Here is a 27,460-nt window from a genome sequence, read left to right as displayed (position 1 = left end):
TCTCATTGGTACAACGTCTTTCGAGTGAGTATCAGTTAGCTTTTGCTGCATAAAAACTCCCACACTTTATGGCTTAAAACCACATTTATTATTTCTCACAATTCTGTGGATCATCTGGACAAGCCTTATGATCTGGATCAGCCTGGCTGGGGCTGCGTGTAGTCTAGGAGGCTTCCCTCGTGTGTCTTGACGTTGGCAGGCAGGTTGATCTGAAGGATGGGTTCAACTAGGATGAGTCGCTTCTGCTCCATATGGCCTCTCATCCCTCAGTAGACTAGCTCAGTCTTCTTCACCTGACAGTCGTGGCTCCACAGCTCAGTGAGAGATGTGAGTCCGGATGCACAAGCAACCGACGTCCCATTGGCCCCAATAAGTCATGAGGGCAAGACCAGATTTGAGGGGCAGAGACAAAGATTTCACCTCTTGATAAGAGGAGCTGCAAAGTCACATTGTCAGGAGGAATTTATGGCCATTTTTACAATCTACTCTAAGAACCTTGAACTGTGCTTGGCACACAGTAGGTGCTTGTTGCAAGAATTAAGAGGTAAATCATGTCAGATACCGCAATGGTATTGTCTGCTCCCTGCCCACACCCCACCCCACTGGCACATTTACTACTCCTCCTATCTACTGTTGATATCTTCAAACTGGGCCAAAACTTTACCCAGTGCTTTAGAAAGTTTATTGCCCTTGACTTAAATATGATGGCTCCTTTCTGAGAGTTACAGTTCACATTGGACCTTTTTTCCCTATATATTTTGTCATAGGAGTTGTGTATACCTTGTTGGATTATAGGTTACTTCCCCTAGTTTATGTTCTTTGAACAGATCTGGAAAGGAGAAACCTTTTGTCTACCAGATCAGGGTCGGCCTCAGCCAGGGCATCTCTTTCTGCCAGTTGCTGTCACTTGGTTTCCCCCTGGTGGCCTCCTCTTGCATAGCGCCACCCAAGGTACAAAATCCACCTTGTGAATTGCCAAGTTGGATGAATCAGGAGCCTTCCATGGGAGACTCTTAACTTAAAGGGAAAGCTAGAGATGGAAAGAAAAGTAATAAAAACAAATTTGTATATTACCATCTAGACCCTGTAACTGGTGAATCTTTGCTTGCTTCCCCATGACTTGGCCCAGAAAAAAGATAATGAGGCAAAACAAAGATAAAGCATCCAAAAGATATCCATGTCAGTAAAAGTCAGGTGCTGGTGGAAGGAGCAGTGAGTGCCATTCTCACTGAATAAAAATGGTGGAGTTGGAAAAGGGGAGGGGTTGTCCTGAAAGGATCAGCTCGTCCAGGGCCTGGTAGGTCCCCACCACAAAGCCCAGGAAGCCCAGGATGCTGATCAGGGCGTCCTTGGCGATGGTGAGGGGGCTCATGCCCTCCGAGTAGTAGGTGGTGATCTCCAGGAGGGGTGGAATGATGAGGGCCAGCGCACTGCTGCTCACGGAGCCCACCAGGGAGAGGACCAGGTCCAGACGGGGGATGAGGATGGCCAAGGTGCCTGTAGGAGATGATACGGGATACATGGATCTTTGGGACTTAGTCAAGCCTTCCAAGCTTTTTTTTTTTTTTTTTTAAAGAATCCTTTTCTTAGGACATAAACCAGTTGTTTCTCATATTTAGTTGCATAAGGAAAATACTGGAAGTCCTATAATACTGCAACCTCATTCACTAGAGGCTATGCATTAAAATTTTGGTGTATCTCCTAATAATTTTTCCAAAATATGCATTCATATTGTTGAGAAGAGAAATCTTCCCTCTGCCTACTTAGGTTTAAGGATGGAGGGGGGGGGGGAACAGCAGGGGCTGGGGATTTACTGACAGCAGACAAAATTAACAGAACAAAAGACAGAATTTGAATGGGGTTAGGGAGCCTTCAGAGGAGTTAGCTCCCAGAACAGCCCAAGACAGGGGATCACACGCCCATTTCATAAGTGGAAAGGAAGGGGCAGAAAGAGCATATGTAAGGACAAGTGGAAGTTAATGATGGTTCAGATAGTTTATTTAGGGAATTACTCAGTCTGTGATGATGGTTAGTCTCCTTTCTGGCCGAATTATTCAGGCTGTACCTTGTCAGAAGGTCCTGCTTAATGCAGCAAAGGAAGTTCAGATAAAGATTTACTTTTCCCCTCCCTGTAGATGCTGTTTTTTCAAATGTTTTTAGCTTAAAATAATTTTAATGCTACTGAGCTGCCCTTCAAATATCCACATTATTCAACAATGAGTAAAGGTCACCTGGCGGGCTTAAGTCAGTTGGTATCCAGCTTTTGGGTTTTGGCTCATGCTGTGGTCTCGGGATTGTGGGATCCAGCCTCACATTGGCCTCCTAGTTCAACAAGAATCTGCTTGTGCCGCTCCCTCTGATCCACCCCCACTCTCTCTCTCTCCAATAAATTAAATATTATTTATTTATTTAAATATTTTATTTATTTGAAAACAGATCACAAGAAGGCACAAAAGCAGGCAGAGAGAGCAGGGAAGCAGACTCCCCACTGAGCAGAGAGCCTGATGCAATGCAGGGCTCATCCCAGGACCCTGGGATCATGACCTGAGCTGAAGGCAGAGGCTTTAACCCACTGAGCCACCCAGGCGCCCCATAAATAAAATCTCTTTTAAAAAGACAATGATTAAGCTCTTACTTAATAACATTAAATAACAGTGTTGGGAACTGTCTCCTCTGCTTGGGACACATCAACATACAGAAGATACAAAAATTAAAAAAAAAAAAGCTTTGGTAGAGCTAACATTTTAATAATTAACACTATATGCACTTCTTGCAAATGACTAGAACATGAAATTATAGGAGAAATGGGTCTTCAGCTGGAACAAGTTTGCAGGGTCTCATTAAAAGAATGTCTTCTCCAGGTTTTACATATATGTCAGAAAATAACCACAAACACTAGAAGCTAAAGATTTTGAAATTATCTATTTTTTTAGTGAGATGTTTTATAGGCCTGGGCTCCACATCTTTTTATTTGACTTGTTGGAAGACTTTCACCAAGAAAGCTCAGAAGCCTCTCCCAGGCTTCTTGAGGAGGAGGAGGAGTGTAGTGTATCAGAATCAAAACAGGTCTGAAAGGATTCGGGCTTCTCTTGTGTGGCCTTGGGTTAGGTCCCTACCACCTCCTCAATTTGTTCCCTCCCCTGCAAAATGGGAATAAATGCTACCTATCCTTTTAGATGTTATGGTTCACACTGCAATTGGTGTTCAAATTTTAAACTCATCTATATGCCCCAGAATAATTGAATTGATAGAAAGCACCGAGTTAATATTAAGTACTGTAACATAATATAACTCAGAAAAGTTATCTGTATTATTTTCAATTTATTTCCTCAGTTGTCTGGATTGGGGCAATGCATGCAGAAGCTGTAGGCTTCAGGAATTACTATCTTCATATTTAGGACAAATGCCTTGATCTCTCCAGAGTCACTAAGGCTCTGAATGGCAGTATCCCTGCTTACTGGGGTAAACTGGGAACAGATCATTTCAAAGAAAGAAAACTGGTGTCCACGGAACTGCATTGGTTGGTCTAGTGAAGCAAGAAGCAAGAAACTCCCTGAAGAGGATTCTTAGAATTGCAATTAAAAGGAGCTTTAGGGGGGCGCCTGGGTGGCTCAGTGGGTTAAAACCTCTGCCTTCAGCTCAGGTCATGATCCCAGGGTCCTGGGATCGAGCCCTGCATTGCATCAGGCTCTCTGCTCGGCGGGGAGCCTGCTTTCCCCTCTCTCTCTGCCTGCCTCTCTGCTACTTGTAATCTCTGTCTGTCAAATAAATAAATAAAATCTTTAAAAAAAAAAAAAAAAAAAAAGGAGCTTTAGGGACAGCTGGGGAATGCCACGCTCCATACAGGAATCCCTATCATCTCCATCACCCCTGCTGAAACACTCGTCGACGTGGGGCGGGTGTCCTGGATCACGGGGCCTGGGGCATAAGGAGGACTGCGAGGGGGTGAGCAGGGCCAGCTGAAGCCCAGGGGGCAAGTCCCGCTCGCTGCTGCCAGTGGGGAATGCCGAACCGTTTTAATTGTTCCCCCCTCAAAACATTAGAAATCTGGATTTGTATGTGAGATCTCAGACATTTTAAATGTTGGCACAAGTTTATACAACACTCGGAGGTTTGAAAACCCACTTCTGCTGTTAGATTAGACTCACTGGCCACTGACCTGTCAGATGAAGGGTGCTGACTCCAGACTTAGTTGATGTGGGTTCAAATCCAATTCTGGCACTTCCTGGCCAATTACTTATGGCTCTCTGCTTCAGTTTTCTCATTTGTAAAGTAAAGTTTATCATAGTTTATCTACCTCATTAGAGTTCCTGTAGGGCCGAACAAAATACTATGAAATTTGGCCTAAAAAATGTGTGCCTACAGTGGCTGGTACATGGTAGGTATTTAATAAAGATCAGGTCTTATCGTTATGATTATTGTTCAGACTCCTGTGTCACTCCCTCAGGCTGGATACCTGTGAATCCGACTAATTAGGTACAGAGGAGAATCAGGTTGTCCCCGAGGCTTACATGAGTTACTACTTGAGATACAATTAGTGCTCAATCATCACTGGTTATCAGGACTACGCTTCTCCACCTGGCAGATTCCTGACAGCCTCAGGAAAAAGAGCAACATTTTGCCTGGCTTTCTACTCACCTGTCAGGCAGACCATGGCGAGGCGGATAGAAAAGTCCAGGGGCAGTGCCCAGCGCTTTGACACCTGGGAGGTGGCAAAGGGGATGATGATTTCTGCAGGGACGTAGAACTGCAAGGCATAGGTACACAGGATCCCAATGATATACAGCAGCTTCACCGACTGGTACAGCCTGCGGGACAAACCAGAGCAACGCCCTCTGAGGCCACCACATTCAGGTACCTGGCCTCCTTGGAATATTAATCTCTGACTGCGGGATCGTCCCTTGGGATCCAGGTTCCTTGTCTGAAAATGAAAGGCAGGGGACTTACCAGAGCCAAGAAGAAGTCATGGCAGAGCATGCGGGGAAAACAGAGTGAAGCGTGACAGATTTGAATGCGACAGAGGGTCATCTCTAAAGAGAGAGAATCTTGAGCATGGCTATGTGTAACACCTTCATAAACCACTTATCACTTGATGGTCAGTTTTAGATTTGAGAAACCAGAGGCTCAGGCCTGCTGCCTTGCCCAGGGAGACACAAGTGGTAAGTAGTGAAGACCAAAAAACTGGGTCTAAAGCACATCCATCCCTTGTGATCTAATGTCAGTCCTTAGCAATTCTCTGGATTCCCCCAAAGCCCTTGGCACAGAACAGCCCTCAGCTCATGCTTCTAGCAGGTTGAGAGAACTCAGTCCTGATAGGAAGAAGCAGGTCTACAATCAGGGATGCATGGGGGATGGGAGGTAAAAGGAGAGGCACGGTTCCTTGCAGGCCTTGGACTAGGAGCAGAGACGGGGTGTGATGGGGGGAAGGGGGTTGAGTTTTACAGAAGCCTTTTTTGACCTCTGGAGAAAGGACTTTTCTTTTATTCCACTAAGGTGGTAGCTGCGTCTCACATGCTCAGTAAACCCGTGTGTATGTGGGGAACATTTCCTTAGGAAGATTAACTTCCACATTCCCGAGTTTCTTGCTCCCTGATTTTCTTGCTTCCTGAGTCCTGCTCCCTAAAACACCACTTCACTCCATTTCCAACTGTCCCATCTTTTGAGGTGTACTGCATGCCCAACTTAATCCACATGGCACCTCTGCTTTATAGATGAAGACACAGAGGGTCAGAGAGGTTAGCTAAATCATCCATGACCACAACTGAGGAGGTGGTGCAGCAAGGACGTGGGCCCATGAGTGACAGGGTTGTCCTTGTCTGGCTGGAGTTGTCTTGTTACACAAAAAGATCCTCATTCTGATGGATTTCTTTCCTCAAAAGTCCCCAAAGCCCCTTTGTTACTCTGGAGGCCTCCTGGATCTGTTCTATTTGTGTATATACACCATCGCTCCCCCACTGTCCCTGGATCATGAGCTGGGGAAGGTAGTGAAAATCAAGATCATAGTCTACTCAGCCAGCACCCACCATGCCCGTGAGTGCCTAGATCGGTATCTGCACTTAACTGGCAGGCAGTAAATGCTTCATGAATGATAATTTATCAGCTTGGGGAAGGAGCCCCATTTAGATAAATTAAACCTCCAAGTGACCCCTAAAAAGACAGACATCCTGTAATTAATGACACGCCTCAGTGTGGGAGACAGTGTTGCATGATGCAATACGGGGCCATGTGTCTATTTAGATACGGTACTGATGAAGTCTGGGTCTGCTAACCATTGCATAAATTGGGTGCATTTGGACATAGTGCATTTTCCCAGTGGTCTTCCCAAGCTGGTTCTTGTCTCACTACTTGTTTTACTACTTTTTCATCTTATCTACTCTAACTTGGAGGATGTGCACCCTTGGCTTTGGCAAAGCAAGGCTTATTGCCAAGACCTTAGGAAATGTAATCGGAGATGAGTGTTGCCACCCACCAACTCCTCTCTCTGCCTCTTGTTCTCCCTGAGGGCCCCTCCCTTCTCTCCTTAGGTGACCAAAAACTGTCACTTCTCTCTCCTAAATCAAGTCCTTCTTCATACTAAACCATCAAGGCCTCACTAAACATGGCAGGCTATTGAAGGAAGAGCTCCCTGGACAAAGAAACCAGAGCCAGGGTTCTAATGACAGTTCTGTTTCTCACTGTGGAGGCCCTCTAAACCTTAGTTTGCCATCTGTGAAGGGGAGGAGGGGGCAGTCACCCACACATTCCTACCCGGCCCTCAGTCCCCACCACCTGGAGGCCTGGGAAGTTACCAGCAGTTGGGTAGGTTAAGGGTTATGCTGGCCTTGATGTCATCTCCAAACCGCAGGTAGCCCAGAGAGCCAATGCCGATGTACAGGGCAGTGACGATGGACATTCCCAGAGACAGGATGGCTGGGAAGCGGCGGGCATCCTTCATCTTGTTTTCCAGGGGCAGAACCTAAAGAAGGATCATAGGGTAAAAAGAGAGAAGGAGAAAGAGGAACACAAAAGAAAGGCATGCCACTTCTGGGTATATCACAAAAGAACTGGAAGCAGGGGCTTGATTAGATATCTGTACAACTATCTTCATAGCAGCATCATTTACAATAGCCAAAAGGCAGAAGCAACCCAAGTGTTCACTGATAGATAAATGGATAAGCAAAGATGGTATACACACACTGCTACAATGCAGCCTTAAAAGAGAAGGCACTTCTGACCCATGCCATAATATGGATAAACCTTGAGGCCATGATGCTGAGTGAAATAAAGCCAGTCACAAAATGACACATACTGCCTGATCCCATTTACAGAGGTGTCTGAAGTTGTCATATTCAGAGAGCCAAGAAGTAGCATGGTGGTTTCCAGGGCCTCATGGAAGGGCAAATGAACATTCACTGTTCAGTGGGTACAGAGTTCCAGTTGTGCAAGGCCAAAAGATGGATGGCATTGATGGCTGCACAATGTCGTGAATGTACTTAACATGACCGAACTGCATGCTTAAAAATGGTTAAGGTGGTAAATTTTATGTTCGGTTTATTTTACCACAATAAATGAGAAAAAAAGGAAGTAAGGAAGGAAGGGTTGCTGTCACAAGATGAGCTCTGCACCTTCAGAGCTGGGAGGGCCCTTCTTCAGGTTGTGCAGACCAAGGAGCTCAGCCCCTGAGGCAGCCAGATCTGGCCAGCAGATGCATTTTGTTTGGCCAGCATAGCCTTTTAGACAATTGAAGGTGAATGTCTTTGGGCACACCATTCTTGCCCTTTTAACCAGGCCCACCTCTCCTCCTCACATGGACATAGTATCTGGTTTCTTGACTCACAGTGCCTTCTAAAGGCATCTGAGTTTGAGACTTCCAATTCTAGTGCATTCGCTGCTCTCTGTTCAGATGGGAAGGCTGCGACTGCGGTTACACAGCGGACTGTGGCAGAGCTGGGACTGGAGGTTCCTGGTTCCCTAGCAGGACACTTCCCTACACACCCTGTTCTCGGGATCCTCCTTCTCCAGATGCGTTCCTGGCTCTGAGAGATCCAAGCTGAGACAGACTGCCTGGAGCCTGATGGACATCCCAAGGTCACTTCTGTTTTTGGAACTAACCTTCTGGCCTCTCATCCCATAAATTCCTCCTTTGGTTTCTATCGGCTGATGGCCCTCCTCCACCTTGTCCTTCTCCTTGATCAGGCCATGGACTCAAGCACACCTTGCATGCAGCATTAGGCTGATCTGTGCCTCGGTTTCTTTATCTGAAAACTAACCTACTGGAATTTTTTTGAGATTTATATGAGCACCACAATGGCATACACTAACGGCTTAGTAAATGTCAACCGTTCTTATTTTTTGATACTGGGAAGACTACATCTCTATGAAGACGGTACTTGTATAATTCTTATTTTACAGGTGGTGAAAACAAGACTGCCCCAAGATGAAGTAACTTGCTCTAAGTTACTCAGCTTGAAAGTTGCAGAGTGAGACTGCAGACTGGGACTGCCTTCAGAAGTTCAAGTACTTGCTTCTCCCCAATCTCTAGCATTGTATTTATTACTCAGTAGGACCTGAGCATCTACTCCCCTGTACTGTTAACTCCTTTTTTGTCCTATAGGCAACTCAACCCCATACAAATGGAAAACGCTTGAGGGGAATGCCAGGTCAAAGTCATCACTGTGCCTTTCCACTTCCTCCCAGATTGAGGGAAGGCTCCTAGTAGCAGCCAGTGCTCTGGAAAACGTGGGGGGAAATCACACGGAGAGTGAATGATCCAACCTGAGCTTTCCCACCCTGCCATACATTTTCACTGCATAAATTCTCCAGGCTAAAAATTACCTTTTTTACTCAGTAGCTGGCTTTGTCCTTCTCTCCTCCCACAATCAATCAAATTGATAAATGGCCATTTACATAAAGTGCTGAGGTCCCTGGACTCGGAGTAAGGAACCCCTGGATTTAGCCACAGCTGCAGCTGTTCCCAACTTGAATCTGGCTCAAGTCCTTTTCCCCTTTAGGGCTCAGCTTCTTCTGAAAAGTTTGGAGACTAGGCTAGAAGATTTTTAGAGCTACTGTGAACTCTGATACTAATCATCATTAGCACATAGTAGGTGTTCAATACTTACTGAACAATCACTACTATCATTTCGTGGGGAATTCGAGTTCAGAGAATAACCCATGGCCAAAGTAAGATTCCAGCATATTCTGCTTCCAAAGGCATTTGCTCAACTACTGCACTCTGCTTTTTGCGACAAGTATCCAGAATTCTAAATATAAAGTGCTTCCACTTCCATTAGGATGGTGTAGGCACCTTCCACCATAGCTCTTTTTCTGATTAAAACTAAAAGTCCTGGGCAGAATACATAAAACAACTATCCACGGACTCTGAAAAGTACATGACAGCACATGGGAGTCCAGAGAATGTGGGGAATAAATCAGCTCTGCTATATGATTTATAAGCTCCAATGCAAAAAGACTTTTCATTTGCAGGGATTTTTGTTCAAAAATCAAGAATTTCAAGATGATGAAAGCAGAGCATTAAAAACCATGTGTAGGATCCTTCCAAAGACAGGTCCCTAAGTGATTGCATAGGTTGCATATCTATGAAACAGTCCCTGGGAGGAATCGCTGTTCATTCATTCACTCATTTACTCATTTTTATTTAAGTTTTTCCCTCTTTCAGTGCTTAACCCCAGTCAGACTCAGTCACAGGATGTGCATAGCACTACAGGGAGGCTATAACTTTGGCTTCTAGCCAGAGAACCAGAAAAAGAAGCCTCTGGAAGCTGGTGACTATGCAAGAAAACATGGGTAGGAGGATGCTGGAGAAAGTGATCCCTTAAATCTGTAAGTGAAGTCCTGGGCTCTGCCCGAAGTTGTGAATGTGTGGGAGTGATGTGAAGTATCAAAACATTGTTCAAAGAAATGAAAGAAGACCCAAGTAAATGGATTCAAAGACAATACTGTTAAGGTTTTTACAAAGATATAAAGGCAATTCAATGGAAAACGGACAGTCTTTCCTACAGATGATGCTGGAAAAACTGGGTATTCTGTTAAAAAAAAGAACGTCAACATACAAGCAACTTTATCAAAAATTAACTCAGAATGGATCATAGATCTAAATGTATAATAAAAACCATAAAATACTTAGAAGAAAATATAGGAGAAAATCTTTGTGAACTTGGTTTAGGCAAAATGTTTTTAGATAAAACCCTGAAAGCAGGATCCATAAAATGAAAATTTTGATGTACTGGACTTCATCAGATTTAAAATTTTGCTCTATGAAAGGCACTGTTAAGAGAATGAAAAGAGAAGTTACAGACTGCAGAAAATATTTGCAATTATATATCCAATAAAGGACTTGGATTTGTAATATATAAAGAATTCTTAAAACTCAAAAGTTCCATTTTTTTAAAAGTTTGCTAAAGATTGGAACAGATACTTACCTGAAGAGGATATATATAAGGACAAGCCCACAAAATGAAACTCAAGATCATTGGTCATTAATAAAATGCAAATTAAATAACAATCAAACATGACTATGAACCCATTAGAATGGCAAAAGAAAAAAATGCTGACAGGACTATAAGAACTAGCAAGGACGCAGAGCAGCTGGAATGCTCAGCCATGCCGGTGGGAAAGCCAAATGGTACAGCCGTTACGAAAACCTGTGTGGTAGTTTGTTATAAAGTTAAACCATATTCATTAATATGGGACTAGCAAACCTACTGCTAGAGAAAAATTATCTTTACATAAAATCCTGTGCATAAATGCTTGCTTATAGCAGCATTACGCATAGTTGTTAAAAACTAGAAATAACCTAACTGTTCTTCAGCAGGTGAACTCATAAACAAATCATGGTGCAGCTCAGCAATAGAAAGCAGTGAGTTACTGATGCATGCAACAACCCAGGTGATCTTACGTGCAGTCTCAAAGGTTAAGTACTATGTGATGTCAGGTATAGGACATTCTGGAAAAGACAGAACAACAGAGACAGAAAACAGAAAGTGGTTGCCAGGGGTTAGTGGGAGGTGAGGAGCTGACTACAATGGGATGGCATGAGGAAGTTTCCAGTGGTGAGGGAGCTGTTCTGTGTCCTGATTGTGGCACATCAGTGACTCTATGCATTTCCCAAACTTACAGAAATGTACACACTCCCCCCACCAAAGTGAATTGTAGCAATGCAAATTAAAAGTAAACAAAATTACATACACAGCACTACCCTTCAAGTGTGGAAACATAAACTATATAATAATCCATTGTAAATATACAGTACTTCCCAGCTTAAAACTGCTTTTGTTTGTTTCAGTGGATCCTGTAAATTATCTACCTCTATTTGTCTTGAGTTTAAAAGATTAGGAAACACATGTTGGTTGGAAGATAAATGTTTAATAGATGTATTGGAACAAGAGGCTACTTTCTCCTGTGTGCACACAGAAACCCAGAAACTGAGAGTTCCCAGCTCCTGTTCAGAGGGCCACCCAAAGGATTATCCCAATTCAAAGCTTACCACACCAATGCTTTCAAATGAAAAAACAGCTGTTCCAAAAAAGAGAGGGTAGGTCTTCCAACTTGCTATCAGCGGCACCTGGCTGGGGTCTGGAATTTCCTACAGGAGAGAGAAGTGTAGTAAGACCTTAACTCTCAAAGCATGTTTTGATTCATTTAAGAGGGGGAGTACTCTGAGAGTAGACCTAAATTTAAAAAAAAAAAAAAAAGGAATGTCAAGGAATTTGGAAAACTTCAAAAGGAAGTAGGCATCAAAGTTGATTTTAACACGTACAACACCAAATAGTCAGAGGACAGAAACATTGAGGTATTGTCGAAGTACTGAAGGGTCAGTAACTCATGGGGGGAGTACGGTTACCAGAATTCTCCAAAAGAAAATTTAATTCACCACAGGCTGGTACCAGCCTGCAGTGTCACTAGGTGGTACACTAGGAATGTACCAGTGGTTATAGGTGACAGAAACTGCTGTGACTATAGTTAGTGATATTCTCAGGAGTCCATAGTAATTAGTCAGAAGTGAAAGTCCCCTTTTCTTCAATGAGTAATAAATTAAAGGGAAAGAAAATGTGTGGAATAAATATGTCACGCATTCTGTGACCTGAATGGGACAATAACTACAGAGCCATTTCTCTAACTGGGCAACTTCAAGAATGGTCCAAAAATGAATTGAAGGTAGCTATCTTGTTAGGAAATTCAATTTTGTAGAATTTATTGATGTTGCCTTAAGGAAGATAGGAGATAGGACCTATTTGTAGTTATCCTAAAATATGACTAATTTGGTTTTTTTTTTACTAAATTCCTGGACTAGATAACTTTTTCTTGAGACTTCTGAAAGATAAGTCTTTCAGATTTATCCAGATATCTGGATGATATGAGAGTCTTTCAGATTTATCCAGATATCTGGATGATATGAGAGATATGCTAAGAGCCTTCTGGGCTTAAATTTCTATATAGTCTTGTCTAGTAAATAAACATTAGAAAGGATAGAAAAGTGGGAAATGGAGGGAAAATCAATATCCACAACTCAACCTTGAAGGCTTTGTAATTTGCATTGTGATAGATTTGCTTGTGGTCTTCTGAGACCATACCTCTGTGACTAAGTATTATATTTTTTCTCTTGAGTTCCTGTGGGTAATTTTGGTACCTGGAATGGTAGCCTAGAGGATGTAAGACCATAGGTAATTCGCTAAATTCCAGCTTTAGTAGGAGATCATGCTTTTCATTTGCCTTTTGCTGCTATCCAACCATTACAGGAATGGTCTGTGGTTCACCAATCAAGATGTATCCCTTGCAAAGCAAAATTTTTTTCAAAGACCAGAATTCAACAAAGATTAGAACAGCAACATAAAAGAGGACCTATCCAGAAGAATGAGATTGCACAGAGACATCTTCGTGGAAAGAATGGTACAATCGAGACTCAAGAGTGAGGTTCACGCCTATCCTCAGGGTTGGCCTTAGGTAGGTATCAGTCTATTATATCAATAATAAGTCTCTGCCCGCTGGAGGAGTCAGGTCCACTAACCTGGACAATATACTGGGTGATGATGATCAAGCTGACCAGCATGCTGATGTTGGCCAACATGGAGAAGACGGTCAAGACCCTGAGATTCCGGATGAGGACCAGCAGCACCAGGAAGGGCAGGAAGGAGATCATGTAGAGTCGAGAGTCCATGGTGGGAGTCAGAATCACTGTCTCATTGTAATGGCAGCTATTGGTGGTCCCATTAACGGCTTCCACTATCTGAGGAAGGAACGGAAAGAGGAAAGAGGGAAGAGTCAATACATCTACTGGCCACATGATTAGCTTAATGCCTGGCCCATAACCAAACTTCCTCACACAAAGCAAGTCTCACATGCCAGGGCCTCACAATGAGTTAGAGTTTCCTTTGCTTAAAACCAAAAAAACCCATCACTTACTGGTTCTTAATCAGAGTAATACTGGCATTTGAGCAAGAGAATTACTCCTTATGAGGACTGGACCATAATCTGCAGGACATTTAGCATCCACCCAGTAAAAGCTATTTCCATCCCCCAATCATTGTGACAAACAAGAAACACCCCCCCTGCACACAGTACAAACACCCCACTGAAGTCCGGGGGTATGGGGGAGGAGAGGGATGGTACTACCCTAGTTTAGAATCAGCCTGACTTAATGGGTACCGTCGTACTGTGCAAGCAATATTGCAGAGCATTGCAGAACAATTAGGGACTAGAATTAGGCAAGAAGAAGATGTAAAAACAATGATGATCTCAGTACACATTGGTAGCCAAAGTGATGTCTTGGAATATATTCATCTATGCATTTTCTATACCATATCACAAATTACATGTATTATACTCATTTTTTTTTACAAGACCACAATCACAGCATATGCTCTTATTTTGAAATCTCCTTTTCACTTAAGAACACACAAACATGGTTACTTAAATGAACCATTAAGTCCTATTTTTTTTCCAATTCCTCACCTTCTGGTTCCTTTCAATAGGAAAAGTACTAGAAACATTAGCAGGCATTCATGGCCCCCATCATGGGCCATTCAAGTCTCCCAATGTCCACACCTTCCTACAACCAATTTTATGGCCTCTTCTGAGCAGGGTTGTACATTCCTGCCTCCAGGTATTCACTCCTCCCTCCCTCACTGCTGCCCCTACTCCTCAAACCTGTCCTTCAACACCCTGCTTGGCGGCACCTCTGTAAAGGAGCCTTCCCTTGTTGCAATGGTCTTTCTCGCCCCCCCGCATATTTTTGCCCCTTAAGTTCACCGTGAAGCGGCCCTGTCTTCAGAGGATTGTTGGTGGTGTCCTGACCCAGCACCAAAATATACTGAGCTAGCTTGTTTGTTTTAGAACGCATCCTACGTAGCCTGCAAACTGTTGGAGAGAATGCTTGCCTTGTCTCTAGACAGATGATAACGTTCGGCTGATAGCAGATTTCCAAGTAGCAGTCTGGTGACATGTTTTAAGAGCCTTCAAACAACCAAACTATTTGATCCCGTAATTTTACTTTAAGGAAAATATGCCAAAGAAATAAAGGGGTGTACAAAACCTTCCATAGATTATAGCAGAAAAACAAAGGGAAACAAATATCCAACGAGAGAAGACTACATCCTGGCCAGTCTGTGTGATGAAATATTATGAAATTGGTAAAAATTACATTAAAAAAACATAAGGACAGGGGCGCCTGGGTGGCTCAGTGGGTTAAGCCACTGCCTTCGGCTCAGGTCATGATCTCGGGGTCTTGGGATCAAGTCCCACATCAGGCTGTCTGCTCAGCAGGGAGCCTGCTTCCTCCTTTCTCTCTCTCTGCCTGCCTCTCTGCCTACTTGTGATTTCTCTCTGTCAAATAAATAAATAAAATCTTAAAAAAAAATACTAAAAAAAAACAAAAAAAAACATAAGGACAAAAAAATGTGAGCACATTACAAAATGCTAACTAGTTAATACTAACTTAAAACAATAACCACGAGTGGTTGAATTAATAATTTTCTTTCTTTTTTCTTCCTTCCTCCCCTTCTTCTTAGTTTTTTTTTTTTTTTTTTTTTAAGTAGACTCAATGCCCAGCGTGGAGCCCAACAGAGAGTTTGAACTCATGACCCTGAGATGAAGGCATGAGCTGAGATCAAGAGTCAGATGTTTACCCAACTGAGCCACCCAGTCGCCCCAATTTTCTTTCATTTTGAAAAGTAATATAGCATAGTGTTCAAGAACTTGAGCTCTGATGTTGAAAGGCCTGGATTTTTAACCTTGGCTCTCTGGTCTTCTACACATTATAGAGTATATAGTTTCAGTTTTCTCATCAACAAAATAGGAATAACCACAGTACCTACAGTGATAAGGTCCTAGAGAGAACTAAATGGGGGAAAGCAGACATAATACTTCATGTTTCTGACATAGAATAGCAGCTAACTTTGAATGCATGCTATTTTTTTCCTTCTGTCTAATTTCTTTACATTTCTAAATTTCTGATATTTCAATAAACAAACAGAGCCCTAAAGAATAATTTCTTTTTAAATAATTTCTTTTTTAAACTCACTGATTGACTAAGGATAGCCTTTGTTATTACCCACCATATTTTGCTTAAATTGCTACAAGATAACTTCTGGGCTAGATCAAAACAACTTCCTGGAGACAACAACTGTTAAACCAGAGGTTAAGGAGCTAAAGGTGGATAAAGATGGTCCAAAGATGAGGGATCATCCAAAAAGAGCCGGATCAGTCTCAGGAGAGTTAGGGATGATCAAGCTCCAAGGCAGGATAACTGACAAAATTCTAGGTTTCTACCAGCTCAGTGTTAGAGACCGGCTTTGAGAACAGGCCCAAGATACTGGAAAGATTAAACACTTGCAGAACAGATCAGTTAACCGCGGAAATCTGGATTCCCTCATACCATCTAGTTTAACTTCCTTTGTTGCACTCCTGAGGACATTAGGAGCCCAAAAGAAGAAGCCACATTTGCTGAACCCCTCACAGAGGATCCTCCTTTTCCACATCCTTTCCCCTTCCACCTTCTCTGGAACACTCTACCTGTTTTAAATTATCAGCAAGAAACACAATGTACACACAGCAGAAACCCATCTGGGTGACTATAAGGAAGAAGCTCACGATATTCCTGGAAGAGAGGAGAAAGAAAACATGTTATAGAAGAAGAGTTGGTCTGTTGTTTCTAGTTCCGTCCCCAGGGGTTGGTGACCTTGTACCAGCACCCTCACTTCTGCTAATGCAGTCAACAATGGGCTCTAAGAAGGGAGGTAACAATCATTCCTTTTTATTTAAAAAAAAGTGTTTCTCAACCACCCTCACACTCCCAGCTCAGCAAGTGGGGAGATTCTTCATAGTTGGGAGCCTCCCCCAGCACCTGGCTCTGGCATTCCTCATAATTGATACTAATTGATGTATAGAGACAAGCACACCATTTTTATTAGCTATCATTAACATGGAATTTTTTTCTACCATGCGCCAGACGCCATATTAGGCTCTGAGGAAAACACAAATAACACATGGTCCCCTGACTGAGTGGTTTATAGATCAGTGACCAAAAAAGAATCGGCACTCAGGACCACGGTGAAAAGGACAGTTTATCCTAATTATAGAGCAGATAGCCTTCATAGAAAAACCAATACCTGAGTAGGAGTCCCTTGGGAAGGAGAAGAAAGAGAGAAATTTTTTAAAAAGACTGAGGAGGAGGGGTGGAGAGGAAGGAGTGAGGAAAGCACTTCAGCAGAGGGAGAAGGTAGATTTCTCTGGTTGTGGGGAATCCACTGGAGGGGCTAGACTCAAGATAGGTAGACTGTGTAGCAGATTCTTATAATAACAGAGGTGTCCAGCAGCCTGGACAAAGACATGGTTATTAGGAGGAGAGAATTAAAGCAATTTAAGAGGTACTAGGGAGCTAGAACTTACAGAACTTGGTGACCACTAACCTCTGGCAGAAAGGGAAATGTTCAGAGTTTCCTGACAGGCTTTGGCTAGGACAATGAAATGAACTGGAAAGAAGGGACAGGTTTTGGGGGAAGAGGAAGAAGTGACACATTCAGTATCTGAATTGTTGAGCCTAAGGCTCCTACAGTTCAGGAGATGACTACATATGAGGGTCCTGAACTATTGATTTGTCAGTAATGGATAAAGCCCCAAGAAGGCAGGTCAGTTTTGGGGAGTGCACAGAGAGAGGAGGTGAGAAGCCGGTGTCCCAAACCCTAGAGAACACCAGGAGCCTGTAATGAAAGCCAAGGGCTGGCCAGAGAGGTAAGTGGGAAACTAGGGGAGAGGGAAGGGTTTAATAGAAGCCAAGGGAGGAGAAAACATCTGAAGAAGAGAATGTTTAATTGTACCCACACTGTTGAGAGGTTCTCTAAGTTGAAGAAGGGGCAACAAGGAGGTCGTTTAGGACGTAGGCAGAAAGAACTTCAACAGAAGTCTCAGGACAGAAGAGCCAGGTGACCCACGGAAGGGGTGTGAACCAGACGGATGGAAGTAAAGTCAGAATGTGTGCTGTTCTTTCACACTTAGCTCAGCTAAGTGTGAGCTTCAGTCTTGATGTTGCCCATTCTGCTCATCATTGTAGACCCATTGTCACAACCCGTCTGGACACACTGCAGGTACTCAACAGCTCTCTGTTGAATAAGCAGCTGCTGAATAGGAGATTGGGTGGTGGCTACAGGACGGTGTGAGGTCCAGGAAACTTTATGAGTTTATTTCACTATTTTTTAAGATGGAGACACGTGAATGCATTTAAATGTTGATTGGAAGAGCCCATAGATCCAAAGAGAAGTTCAAGTTATAGGAGAGGAGGTGATTAGGGGACCCAGGTCCCTAAGGAGAGCAGGAAGAGCTGCTTTATATGTCCAACGATGGGTAGAAGGATTTGAGGGGTAAGTGACAGACAGAGCCTCTTCTTGGGTCACACACTGGAAAAATTCTGGTCATCGTCCCAAACCTTCTGAGTCTGCCCAGAGGATGAATTTATTGATTTAGGATGTGAATGGGCTTTGGGCCAAGAGCGGTGCCAGGGCCACCACGCATTGCAGACTACATTTCGTGAGAGAGTGCAGAGCAGGGCTGGAATGTTTTAGAGTATCATTATTCAAGAGAGACTTTGACCTAGATGGTACTCAGAAAAGAGCATGTGGACAGAGTGGGCACAGGCCTGAAAACAAAGACAAAAGAGCAGATTTAGTCCCAAGTACCGAGAATGGAGGGGGTTGATTGTTCTGTGTCAGTCCCGAAAGCAAAAGGCGGGAGTTGCTGGAGGAGGACGTCCACTCAGCAAAGGGTGCTTAACGTGTTTGTTTGTTTGTTTTTAACACGTTTCTTCTTACTATAAATTCTCTCCCTAAGGGATGTCTTCTGCGCCCTGGCTTCATGGCTGATGACTTCAGTTCTGTATGTCCTACATGAAGACAGGTTCAAACTGTACATATCCCTACCCGTTTGACATCTAAAACCCAACTTGTCTAAACTTAAAGTCATCAGAAATCTGAGTCAACCTTGACTTTCCTTTTTCCCACTGTCCTGGGATCCAAAGCATAACCCAAATTCACTTTTCTCTATCCCCACTGCTACCGGCTTGGTCGCAGCTGTCATTGTTATCTCCCCGGACGTTGCCAATAGCCCCCTCATGGATCTGACCTGTTGCTCACTTACAATGTATTCTCCTAACAGAAGCCAAACAGATGTTTAAACAACGCAAATGTGATCACTTGCCTGATTAAAACCTTCCAGTGGCGGCTTCGTGGTATTAAAGAAAAGAACAAAAACCTTTAAGAGGGTTTACAATGTAGAGTTTGCTTGGAACCCTGGATCCTCCTTCAGCCTCATCTGGTTGACTCTGCCCTCAAGCTCCCTTTGTTCTGTACCTTGAAGCTGTCACACATTCCATCTAGCTTCAGACCTTCACTGAAAGAGCTCTGCTCTTTCATCTTCCAGGAAGGCAAGCCAGGCTCCTGCCCACTTTAACCTAGGTAATTGCTTATCCTTAAGAATTCCTTCCTTCAGGGCTCATCTCAACTGTTCCCTCCTAGGAAACCCACATGAGCCCACACACATTGCCTTATCTGCTCAGTCACAACTAGTATTTCCTTCCTTCATCACACTCATCCTAGTGGTTATGAAGTGATTGTCTCCTAACCCGTGTGATGCTTGTCTTTCCTGCTGGATAATGGGTTCTGTGGTAGCAAAGCCTGTTTGCCTTGCTCCCCACAGTATTTCCAGGGCCTGGTACATAGTCCAACAGGATAAACATAGTTTAATAAAGAAGTGAATAATTAAAAAAAAAGGAAAGTATACAAGGTGGGGTCCTGGATCAGGAAGATTTCCAGTGAACCCCTTCCTTGTGGAGAGCTCAACATTCTGTGCCACGTGAGCCAGCTTTCCAGGGAAGAAGGCATCCCTGACAGCCATATTTCCTCCTCCTCTAGCTCACTCCACTTCAGGCAGAGCAAGAACAAGTTACCTTCCCCAGTGGGCATGGGTCCGGAGCCAGGCGCTGGGGCTGGCTTCCAGTCCGTGCATCACCGTGTCACCATAGTCCATGAAGGGCTTGTTAAACCTGTAGGAGAAAGTGCATATAGAGTTAGCAAGAGGGTGTTTAACCTCAGATCCTGTATTAAAAGGTCTTCAGACACACAGAAAGGCAGGACCCAGCTGGAGGAGAAAGAACACTGGGGGCAGAGACCTAAGTTCTAGTTCAGACTTAGACACCTGGCAGTATTTCCTGGGTGGCTTGTTTTCCTTACCTGTCAAGCGGGTGGTTCCCCCACAACCAGGGTAATAAAGCACACCTCATGTGGGTATAGCAGTTTTCCTATCCAGGATCCCAGTGGATTCTCATCACAATTCTGAGACAGGGTTAGGCATGGATCCAGGATCCCAATGAATTCTCATAACAATTCTGAGACAGGGTTAGGCATGGATTGTTTATGCCCAATTTACAGAGGAGCCAAGCAGATGATCCCAGTGGCCTGTTGAGATCACCTCATGAGTCATGTGGCAGAGCCTCACCTTAGGTCCGTATCCCAAATGCTTTTCTCTTTTTCTTAGCCTTGTTAGAAGAAAGAAGTAAACTCTTGTTTTATGTAGGATGTTTCTGGGACATCCCTGAGAACCCAGGACCAAAGCAATTGACCTGAGGATGCTGTTTTCCTTACCTGTGGCAGAAGTGCTGGGCACACCTGACCAGGATGTGCATGCAGTGGCAGGCGGTGAAGCCCATGGCCAGCAAACTGAGCGGACCCATCTGAGGGAAGGGGAAGCCAAGGAAAGGGGAGGAGAGAAGGGAATGGATTTAGGAAGAACTTTGCAAAGACGGATTTGGTAGTGCAGATACCATTTGGCACTCAAGGAACTTTCTAGAAAACTGGTTTGGAAGTCCTTTTTGGCAGCAATAATGGTGCTTTCAAATATAATCTCAAGTAGTACTCCAATAAAGTACATAAAGCAATTACAATGGGTGTTGTGGTGTGAGTGGGGAACTCAGGATTCTGACCCTTAGTGACCTCAGAGGTGTCTACGTGTCCTAGTGCTACATAAGGCATAATCAGAAAACTCGTCATCGTCCAACTCCTGCATTCTCCAAGGGAGAAAACTGAGCCCCAAAGAAGGGACAAAGGACTCACAGGGCCACCCCAATTCTGTGACAGAGCCAGAACTCAAACCCTGACTGATGTCTAGACTCCAGGTCTGGACCAAGCTGCCTCCGAGAAGGACTGCTTCTTGCAACCCATTATAAACTCTGAGAGCCTCTCCTCCCACTTACTTCCCCTTCCAACCCTTTCATGCTGGCCCTACCTGCAGCACCCCGTCTTACCAGGATGCCTGCATTCTTCACAGCCAGCGGTAGTCCCAGGATCCCTGTACCCATGTTGCCTTTCACCAGGTGAACCAAGGTCTGGAAGGCTCTAAAGGAGAGGAAAGAGACATGAGGGTGTAGGTGTGTGAAGGTGAGGAGGTCCAACAGGCATTCCCTCATGATATGCCAACACCTGAGTTCAGCTGGAGAGGTGGGCTCTTGGCCATCTCTCTGTCCCCCTGGCCTTGATTGGCACCTTTGGGTCTCCTATAGGGTGACCAACCGTCTCAGTTTGCCTGTCATGGTTTTAGCAGCTAACACTCAACATATGCCATGATAATATTTACTATATAACAGGTACTATGCTAAGTACTTAACCCGTATTACCACATTTAATTCTCTTGTCAAGCCTAGGAAGTACATTATTGCCCTTATTTTGCTGATTAGGAAACTGAGGCATAGAGATTTTTTTAAATGACATGTCCAGAGACATACAGGGCGGGGTCAGGATTTGAACTCAGAAATGCCTCCGCATCCCTGTTCTTCACCCCGCTTCTACTGGACCACCTCCCGGAAATAGGCCCAGAGAGACACATAAAAGGAAAAATCCTATTTTGTAATGACAGAAATGGAAGCTCAGAAAGGGGATGGCCCAAGGTCATAAAACTAGTAGCTGAGACAGGATTGAACTCAGAGAAAAGGGAAAAGGGCCAGCAGCAAAGAGACTTCATGGTGACTTCTGAATTAAAGAGGCCCCCAGATGGGGTCTGTTGAGACAAGGTCATTTGAGGATTGGGCTCCAGAGGAATTTTTTGGCCCTCAGGCCAAGACCTCAAACTGGGGAAAGGCATGTCTCCTTCCACCTCAATCAAAAAAGATAAAAAAATAAAAACTCCGATCCCCTCTTCAAGACAGATGGGAAAGTGGTCTGAAGGGTACCTGTAAGGATAAGTTCCAGGGAGGTACGTTCTGTGTTGACGAATTACGGAACAACCTGTTACTATACCTCTTTGTACCTGGACCAGGTTGGACCAAGCTGAGTGTTGGGTTTACATCCACAACTTCAGAAACATTGGAAATTCCCTGGAAGAGGCTTTCAGCGAAGACACTATAAAGGGCACCAGAGGTGTTCTGGAAGGAGCCTGGTCTCTGAGGTTGAATGAACGAGGGGTTAAATTCCAAGGCCACTACTTACTTAACTAGCTGTGTCATCTTGGCCAACAGGTTTACTTTGCTGAGCCTCTGTAAACTTGGGAGGAATGATATTTTGAAAGAATTGCCCCAACCACCCTTATCTTTGTGTTCATCCCTAGATCCTCTGGCTTTCTGAGCATCTGCCCATGGATTTGTTAAGGTTAAAGAGAACAATTGAGGGAGAATGTGGGCGGAGAGGGCTGTGCCCTTCTCTCCCTCTGTGGGTGTCAGCATCGCTGACCCAGCGCTCATGCCCTACGGCCCTCCAATAATGGGCTTGTTTTGCAACAGGGAAAGGGTCAACAGGTCGCTTTAGAAATTTCTAACCAAAGAACTTAAGAAATCAGAATTTAACTTTGGGCCCCGCAGCTGACTTGGGAACTTAGGATGGTGAGCTGGGCAGAGCGCTGGGCTGGGAGGCAGGGCACTGGTGTTCTAGCCCCAAGTCCTTTGGTGACCTTGGCCTTGCAAGGTATTCGTAGCAGCCAGCTTTTAAGGGTGCTGTGTTTGGGGGCTTTATGTGCAAGTCACCTTTGCAGCCCTCCTGGGAGGAGTGAACTGTCATTTCACAGAGGAGAAACTGGGGCAGAGAGTTCTGTCTCTTGCTTGAGCTGGTTAGCAACTAAGTGGGTGGGCATCTGAAACCACGTGAGCTGACCTGAGTTCCGCACTTGCCCGATTTGTTTCTCTTCTGCTCCAAACCGTGAGGGCCCCTCTAGTTCTCTCATGCTCTACCATCTTTGATCCTTAAGTAGCTGAAATTGCCACCAAACCACGTAGTCAGTTTAGGACACAAGAGCTGGTGGGTTCCCCCAAGGCCTCTGATTGAGAAATATCTCTGCTCTGCTGAGGATGGCCCAAGGCCTGGAGAGTTCATCCTCAGTGTCAGGAATTCACAGCCCCCAGGACTAGCCCCTGGGGACAAATGAACCCTATTGGTGCTCTTGACGCTAACAATGGAAGAGGGTTTCACCTGCCCTTCTGGTAACTTCTCCTAGCTTGCTGCATACCCCCTCCCAACAGACATAATTCCCACAGGCGGTCTCTTTAAATTCACACTGTCACCCCTTTACCCCTGTTTTGCATATGGGGGACTCCAGGCTGGGGGAAGGGAAGGTACAGAATCACTAGTTGAGTGCAGCTGTTTTTTCTACTATACCAGTGCTGTCAACATTTTCTTCTTAAAGCGGCAGCACTCTCCAGCAGGCCAACCACCCACATTTCCTAAGGGGACTGGCCACTAGGCTTGGGCGGTGGAGGCGGTGATTGCTGAGCCCCGTAGTGTGGCTCCCCCTCCTAAACTCCTTCTGCAGACCCTTCCTGGTCATGGTTTGCAAGCCTCCCCAACCCCCACACACACCGCAGGGAAGTAGAAGAAAGTCTTCCACCTCCTGTGCTTTCAATATCCTCACAACTGAAACACGGGCCAAAGTAGAAGTCAGAGTGACTGGAGGAAGGAGTCAGACAGGAGTCGATGCCTGGTTGTCAGTGAGGCCGCGGTTTGAAGGTCAGAACTCAACTCCTTGGAGAAAGTTAGGGATTCTGTCAATGGTCAGGACTGACCAGGAGCAAAGCTGACTTAGGGCCAGCACTGGATTCTAGGGCCCATCCTACCAATGACCCAGTGCATGGCTGGCGATAACTGGGACTTAGTGTCCCCACCCTATGGAGTGTGGGACCATGAGAGCCTAGGGCTTTCTGAGTCCCTGCTCCTGCCCCTGTAACCTCTCACCTTGACTCAGTCTCTGCCTGTACTTTTTTTGACCTTGGTTTTCCCATCTTCATAATGGGCTAGGCGTCAGACACAGCTGCGCTAGGATTTTTGTCAATGCAAGCTTGCAGGCTCAGAGGCAGAAATGGGAGGTGGCAGAAAAAAGCACTCACGTTATACCCTTGGTCTTCTTTAAGCCTGGTGACTCGGAAGGACGTCCATCACAGATACTGGAGTCCTTGCTCTGTAGCTTCTTGGTGCTTTTGGGAGGGGACCTGAGGTCCAGTTTGAGGTCAACAGTGCCCTGGGGACCCCCAGCACTCTTTGTCATAGGCATGATTGCTTCCGAGAGAGGGCTCTGGGTTGGGAGTAGGTCTGCTCTGCAAGCAGGAAGGTGTCTGTCAGGTGCAAACCCCAGCTCAGCGGCTGTGCCTCAGGAGGCTCTGGCTGAGCTGGAATGAGGCTCCGCCCACCTCCCCCGGAGTTTGCTCCTCCTGCCCCAAGAAGCCCCAGCAGCTCCTCCAAGAGAAGCTAGAACAGAGAGGCAGGAACAGATTCGGGAGGGGAGTCATCCACCTCACCTAACAGCAGTGACAATACCCCTCATTTTCCTAGCTAACAGGTATGAAGCACTTCACTAAGAGGCAGACATTCTCCTGAATGCTTTAGTTATATTTTCTCATTTATCCCTATAAATTAACTAATGAAGAAATCAGACTCTGAACTAAAGAGACCTGCCCAATGTCACACAGCCAGAAAGTGAAAGAGTTAATTAATACCCTCTTTCTGTCTCCAGGAGAATACCTCCACACCCCAACTCCTTATTCATCCCAGGTTAAGGGCTCCATTTCCCACTGGCTGACAACCGTTGTAAGGCATCCTTCCAGGAGATCCTCTTCCCTGGGAAAAGTTGGGAGGAAAAGAAGCAAGCACTCACTCACCTCTAGCTGCTTCTTAGCTTTTGTGAGGTTCCAGGGAGAAAGCAGTGGGGGTTCTTTGGGAAAAGGGCAGAGACTGTACAACCCCAAGCCACATTTCACTGGGTAGGACACAGACACCAGGAGAGCATATGATTTGCCTAAGGTCGCACATGACGTTCGGGATAGAACTCTGCAGCTAAAGAAGGACTTGTGGGGGTTTCTCTAGTGTTTCATTTTCTGTCATTATCTCTGCTTCAGTCACAGATGCACAGGCCAAGATTTCCTCCTTCCTTAAAATTATAGCATTTTACTCAAGCCAGACCACTCTCTGTACCATCATCTCACGTGCCAAGAGCTTTACTCCAGTGATCTCTCAGCTAACCGGTAGCATTCAAGACAGATTTGCCCAGCCCCTCCCTCACATGGAACCCCTTCCAAAGTCCTGTATGCAATTTTGAATTTGTAATTTTGTATTCCTTCCCTTAAAGAGGCCCACTCCACCCCTTACAAGCACCTCCCCATCCCCACCCAAGTGGTATAAGCGTCAGGTTCAAAAAAGCCTAACTACTTCTCTGGATAACATTGTCATTCTGTTTTTATGATGTGGAAGCTGAGGCTTAGGGAGGTATAGACTAGCTTGCCTGAAGTCACCGCTAATCCTTGGCAGACCCCCCAATCTACCCTAGCCAGATCTTTCTGTCTCAGAAGCCTGCAGCTGTGACCACCACACTGACCTCCTGGTTTGAATCCTGGCCCCACCCTTCAAGGCTCTTGCCCTGAATTAACTGAGACACTTGCTGCGGTTTGGAATGTCTTCTCTTCACTCGTCTGGCAGCATTACGTGGCAGCATTCCTGGTCTGTGAGGCGGCAGGCTTCATCCTCGGGTCTGCTCATTCGCAGCACTGAGGTTCTATAATTCGATTCTAATCTCGGCTTTCATCCCACCAACAGATCTTGGCTCCCGCTGAGGCAACAAGATGGATGAATGAGATTGTAAAGGAGCTTGAGATGTTTAGATAGGGGCCAGGTCCTGTTTTCCTCCCCAGGTTGTGAGAAGCCTGAGTTAATCTTCAGACCTTTGAGAATGGAGCTGCTGGAATACAGGCATTTGCTGGGGGCCCTTCCCAGACGTCATCAGCTACAGGGAAACTTGCAGAGCACTGTCTACAGGCATCCGACTTGTCATATTACCTGTCAGCCGGCGAGAGGGCTCCTTCCAGGTGGGAGTCTCCAAAGCAAGTCCTTTAACACTGACCCAAGCGTCTGCAGCTCTTGGTTCCACTGCCACCCTTACATGAAGTTGCTGTGACCCCAGGAAAGGTATTGCTTCTCTCTCTTCCAACTTGCTAGGGGGGGCCCACTCTCCCTGGGTGCTAGGTTGTAGGGGACTTCTAAGGCACTGAGGACCCTGGGGGCCTGTGCTTTTCATCCCCCCCCACCCCCGGGCGCTGAGCTGCAGGCCCAGCCTCTCTTTGGTTGGAGCCCATGGCCCTTGTGTGAGCACAGCCTACTCACTTGGTATTGCTCCGGTGGGTGGAACAAATGAGATTTAAATAATGATAATAATCTTTTATGACCCTGTAGAGTAAACTAAACAGACGGCCTTTTCTCTTTCACTCTTTGACGGTCCCTTTGAAAGCTAGTGTGTATCAGAATCATCTGGGGAGGTAATAAGGCACAGAGAGACTCTGACTCATTGAAGTAGAGGGAATCCGGGCGTTGCATTTTGACCAAGTTTCTCAGGTGATTCTGACACTGGCCAGAGTTCGAGTTCCACTGTGCTATGGGGTAAAAGTCATTGCCCGTCTTTAACAGGTTAGAGGCTGGGAAGTGCTTTACCTGAAGGTGTAGGACTTGGCTAGAATGGACAGATCACACTCCTTTAGGCAGGACGTTGGCGACTTCAGAAACGCTGAAACCACTACCGTAGTGGGAATTCATCGCCCAGCCGTGTTCCTTGAGTAGCTCTTCCCAGCCTGTGGCTGATGACTATGACTCTCTCCCTGACTGCATATCGACTCCCTATGTGCCGATAATCACAACTCACTTTAGTGAGTCTTCCGTCCACCGCCCCGAGACTACGTGCATCATACAAGGAAGGCCCTGTTATCACCCTCACTTTACAGATGAGGAAATGAGGCTCAAGGGGGTTACTTGACTTGCCAGAGGCACTAGAGGCTGAGCTCTGATGTGAATCCAGGCCTCTTGGAACGTGCGCCCTGACGATGCTTAATGTATACTAGAAACTCCAAAATAATCATAAACATCATCCTAATAAACCCTTCCATGTCATAATTTATGTGGTTGAAGACTTTGGGATTTCATGCAGCTATCAAATTTCCAAATGACTTTTAGGGACAGGCATAGATGGCCAAATTCTCATTCTTCTCTGTAAGTATCTTAAAAGGGTCATTTCTTGGGGCATCTGGGTGGCTCAGTCAGTTAAGCACCTGCCTTTGACTCGGGTCATGATCCGGAGTCTCAGGATTGAGTCTCACATCGGGATCCTTGCTCACTGGGGAGCCTGCGCCTCCCTCTGCCCCTTACCCCACTCTCTCTGTCTCTCTCCAAATAAATAAATAAAATCTTTAAAAAAGGGGGAACGGGAATCATTTCTTAAAGAATATTTCAATCCCCAAAAGCTGGAAGGACACAATCTCAGGATAAAGGACAATGTTTTTAATGCTAGAAGCGCTCCTCCCCTTTCGGGATGGTCACTGCTCCGGGCCTTGGTGTTCCTCACCTGTGAAATGCTGACAAGGGCATCTTGACCTCTCCAGGCAAGAGTGAGGAGCAATAGAGATAAGGGACAAGTACAGTGTCTCGGTCACCAGCAGGGCCCCAGAAAGGGGAGATAATTTTTTTTTTTT

The 27,460-nt window shown here is 45.2% G+C and overlaps 1 protein-coding gene across 1 annotated transcript; it reads right to left on the bottom strand.

Moving 5' to 3' along the window:
- Window positions 1-71: 71 nt before the first annotated feature.
- On the bottom strand, window positions 72-24,088 carry SLC36A2 (solute carrier family 36 member 2). Its single transcript, XM_044231109.1, has 10 exons — window positions 23,843-24,088; window positions 20,783-20,873; window positions 20,124-20,212; window positions 19,430-19,525; window positions 16,006-16,090; window positions 13,004-13,222; window positions 11,483-11,581; window positions 6,789-6,955; window positions 4,639-4,808; window positions 72-1,497 (listed from the first exon to the last, which is right to left on the bottom strand). Exons 1-10 carry the CDS (start codon window positions 24,004-24,006, stop codon window positions 1,226-1,228), a joined length of 1,452 nt encoding a protein of 483 aa, XP_044087044.1. The 5' UTR covers window positions 24,007-24,088; the 3' UTR covers window positions 72-1,225.
- Between the last annotated feature and the right edge of the window lie 3,372 nt (window positions 24,089-27,460).

The sequence above is a fragment of the Neovison vison genome, chromosome 1, assembly GCF_020171115.1.
Source record: "Neovison vison isolate M4711 chromosome 1, ASM_NN_V1, whole genome shotgun sequence".
Lineage (NCBI taxonomy): Eukaryota > Metazoa > Chordata > Mammalia > Carnivora > Mustelidae > Neogale > Neogale vison.
Note: the sequence above shows the minus strand (reverse complement) of the source record. Positions and strands in the feature narration are given on the sequence as shown.

Bases quoted from the DNA above. Each gene is read 5' to 3' on its own strand.
- SLC36A2 (XM_044231109.1), bottom strand. From the start codon at position 24,006: ATGCCTATGACAAAGAGTGCTGGGGGTCCCCAGGGCACTGTTGACCTC. The intron at 20,874-23,842 runs GTGAGTGCTTTT...CCTCTCCTTTAG, and splicing joins AAGAAGACCAAGGGTATAAC to AGCCTTCCAGACCTTGGTTC. The intron at 1,498-4,638 runs GTGAGTAGAAAG...CATCTCCTACAG, and splicing joins CGCCATGGTCTGCCTGACAG to GCACCTTGGCCATCCTCATC.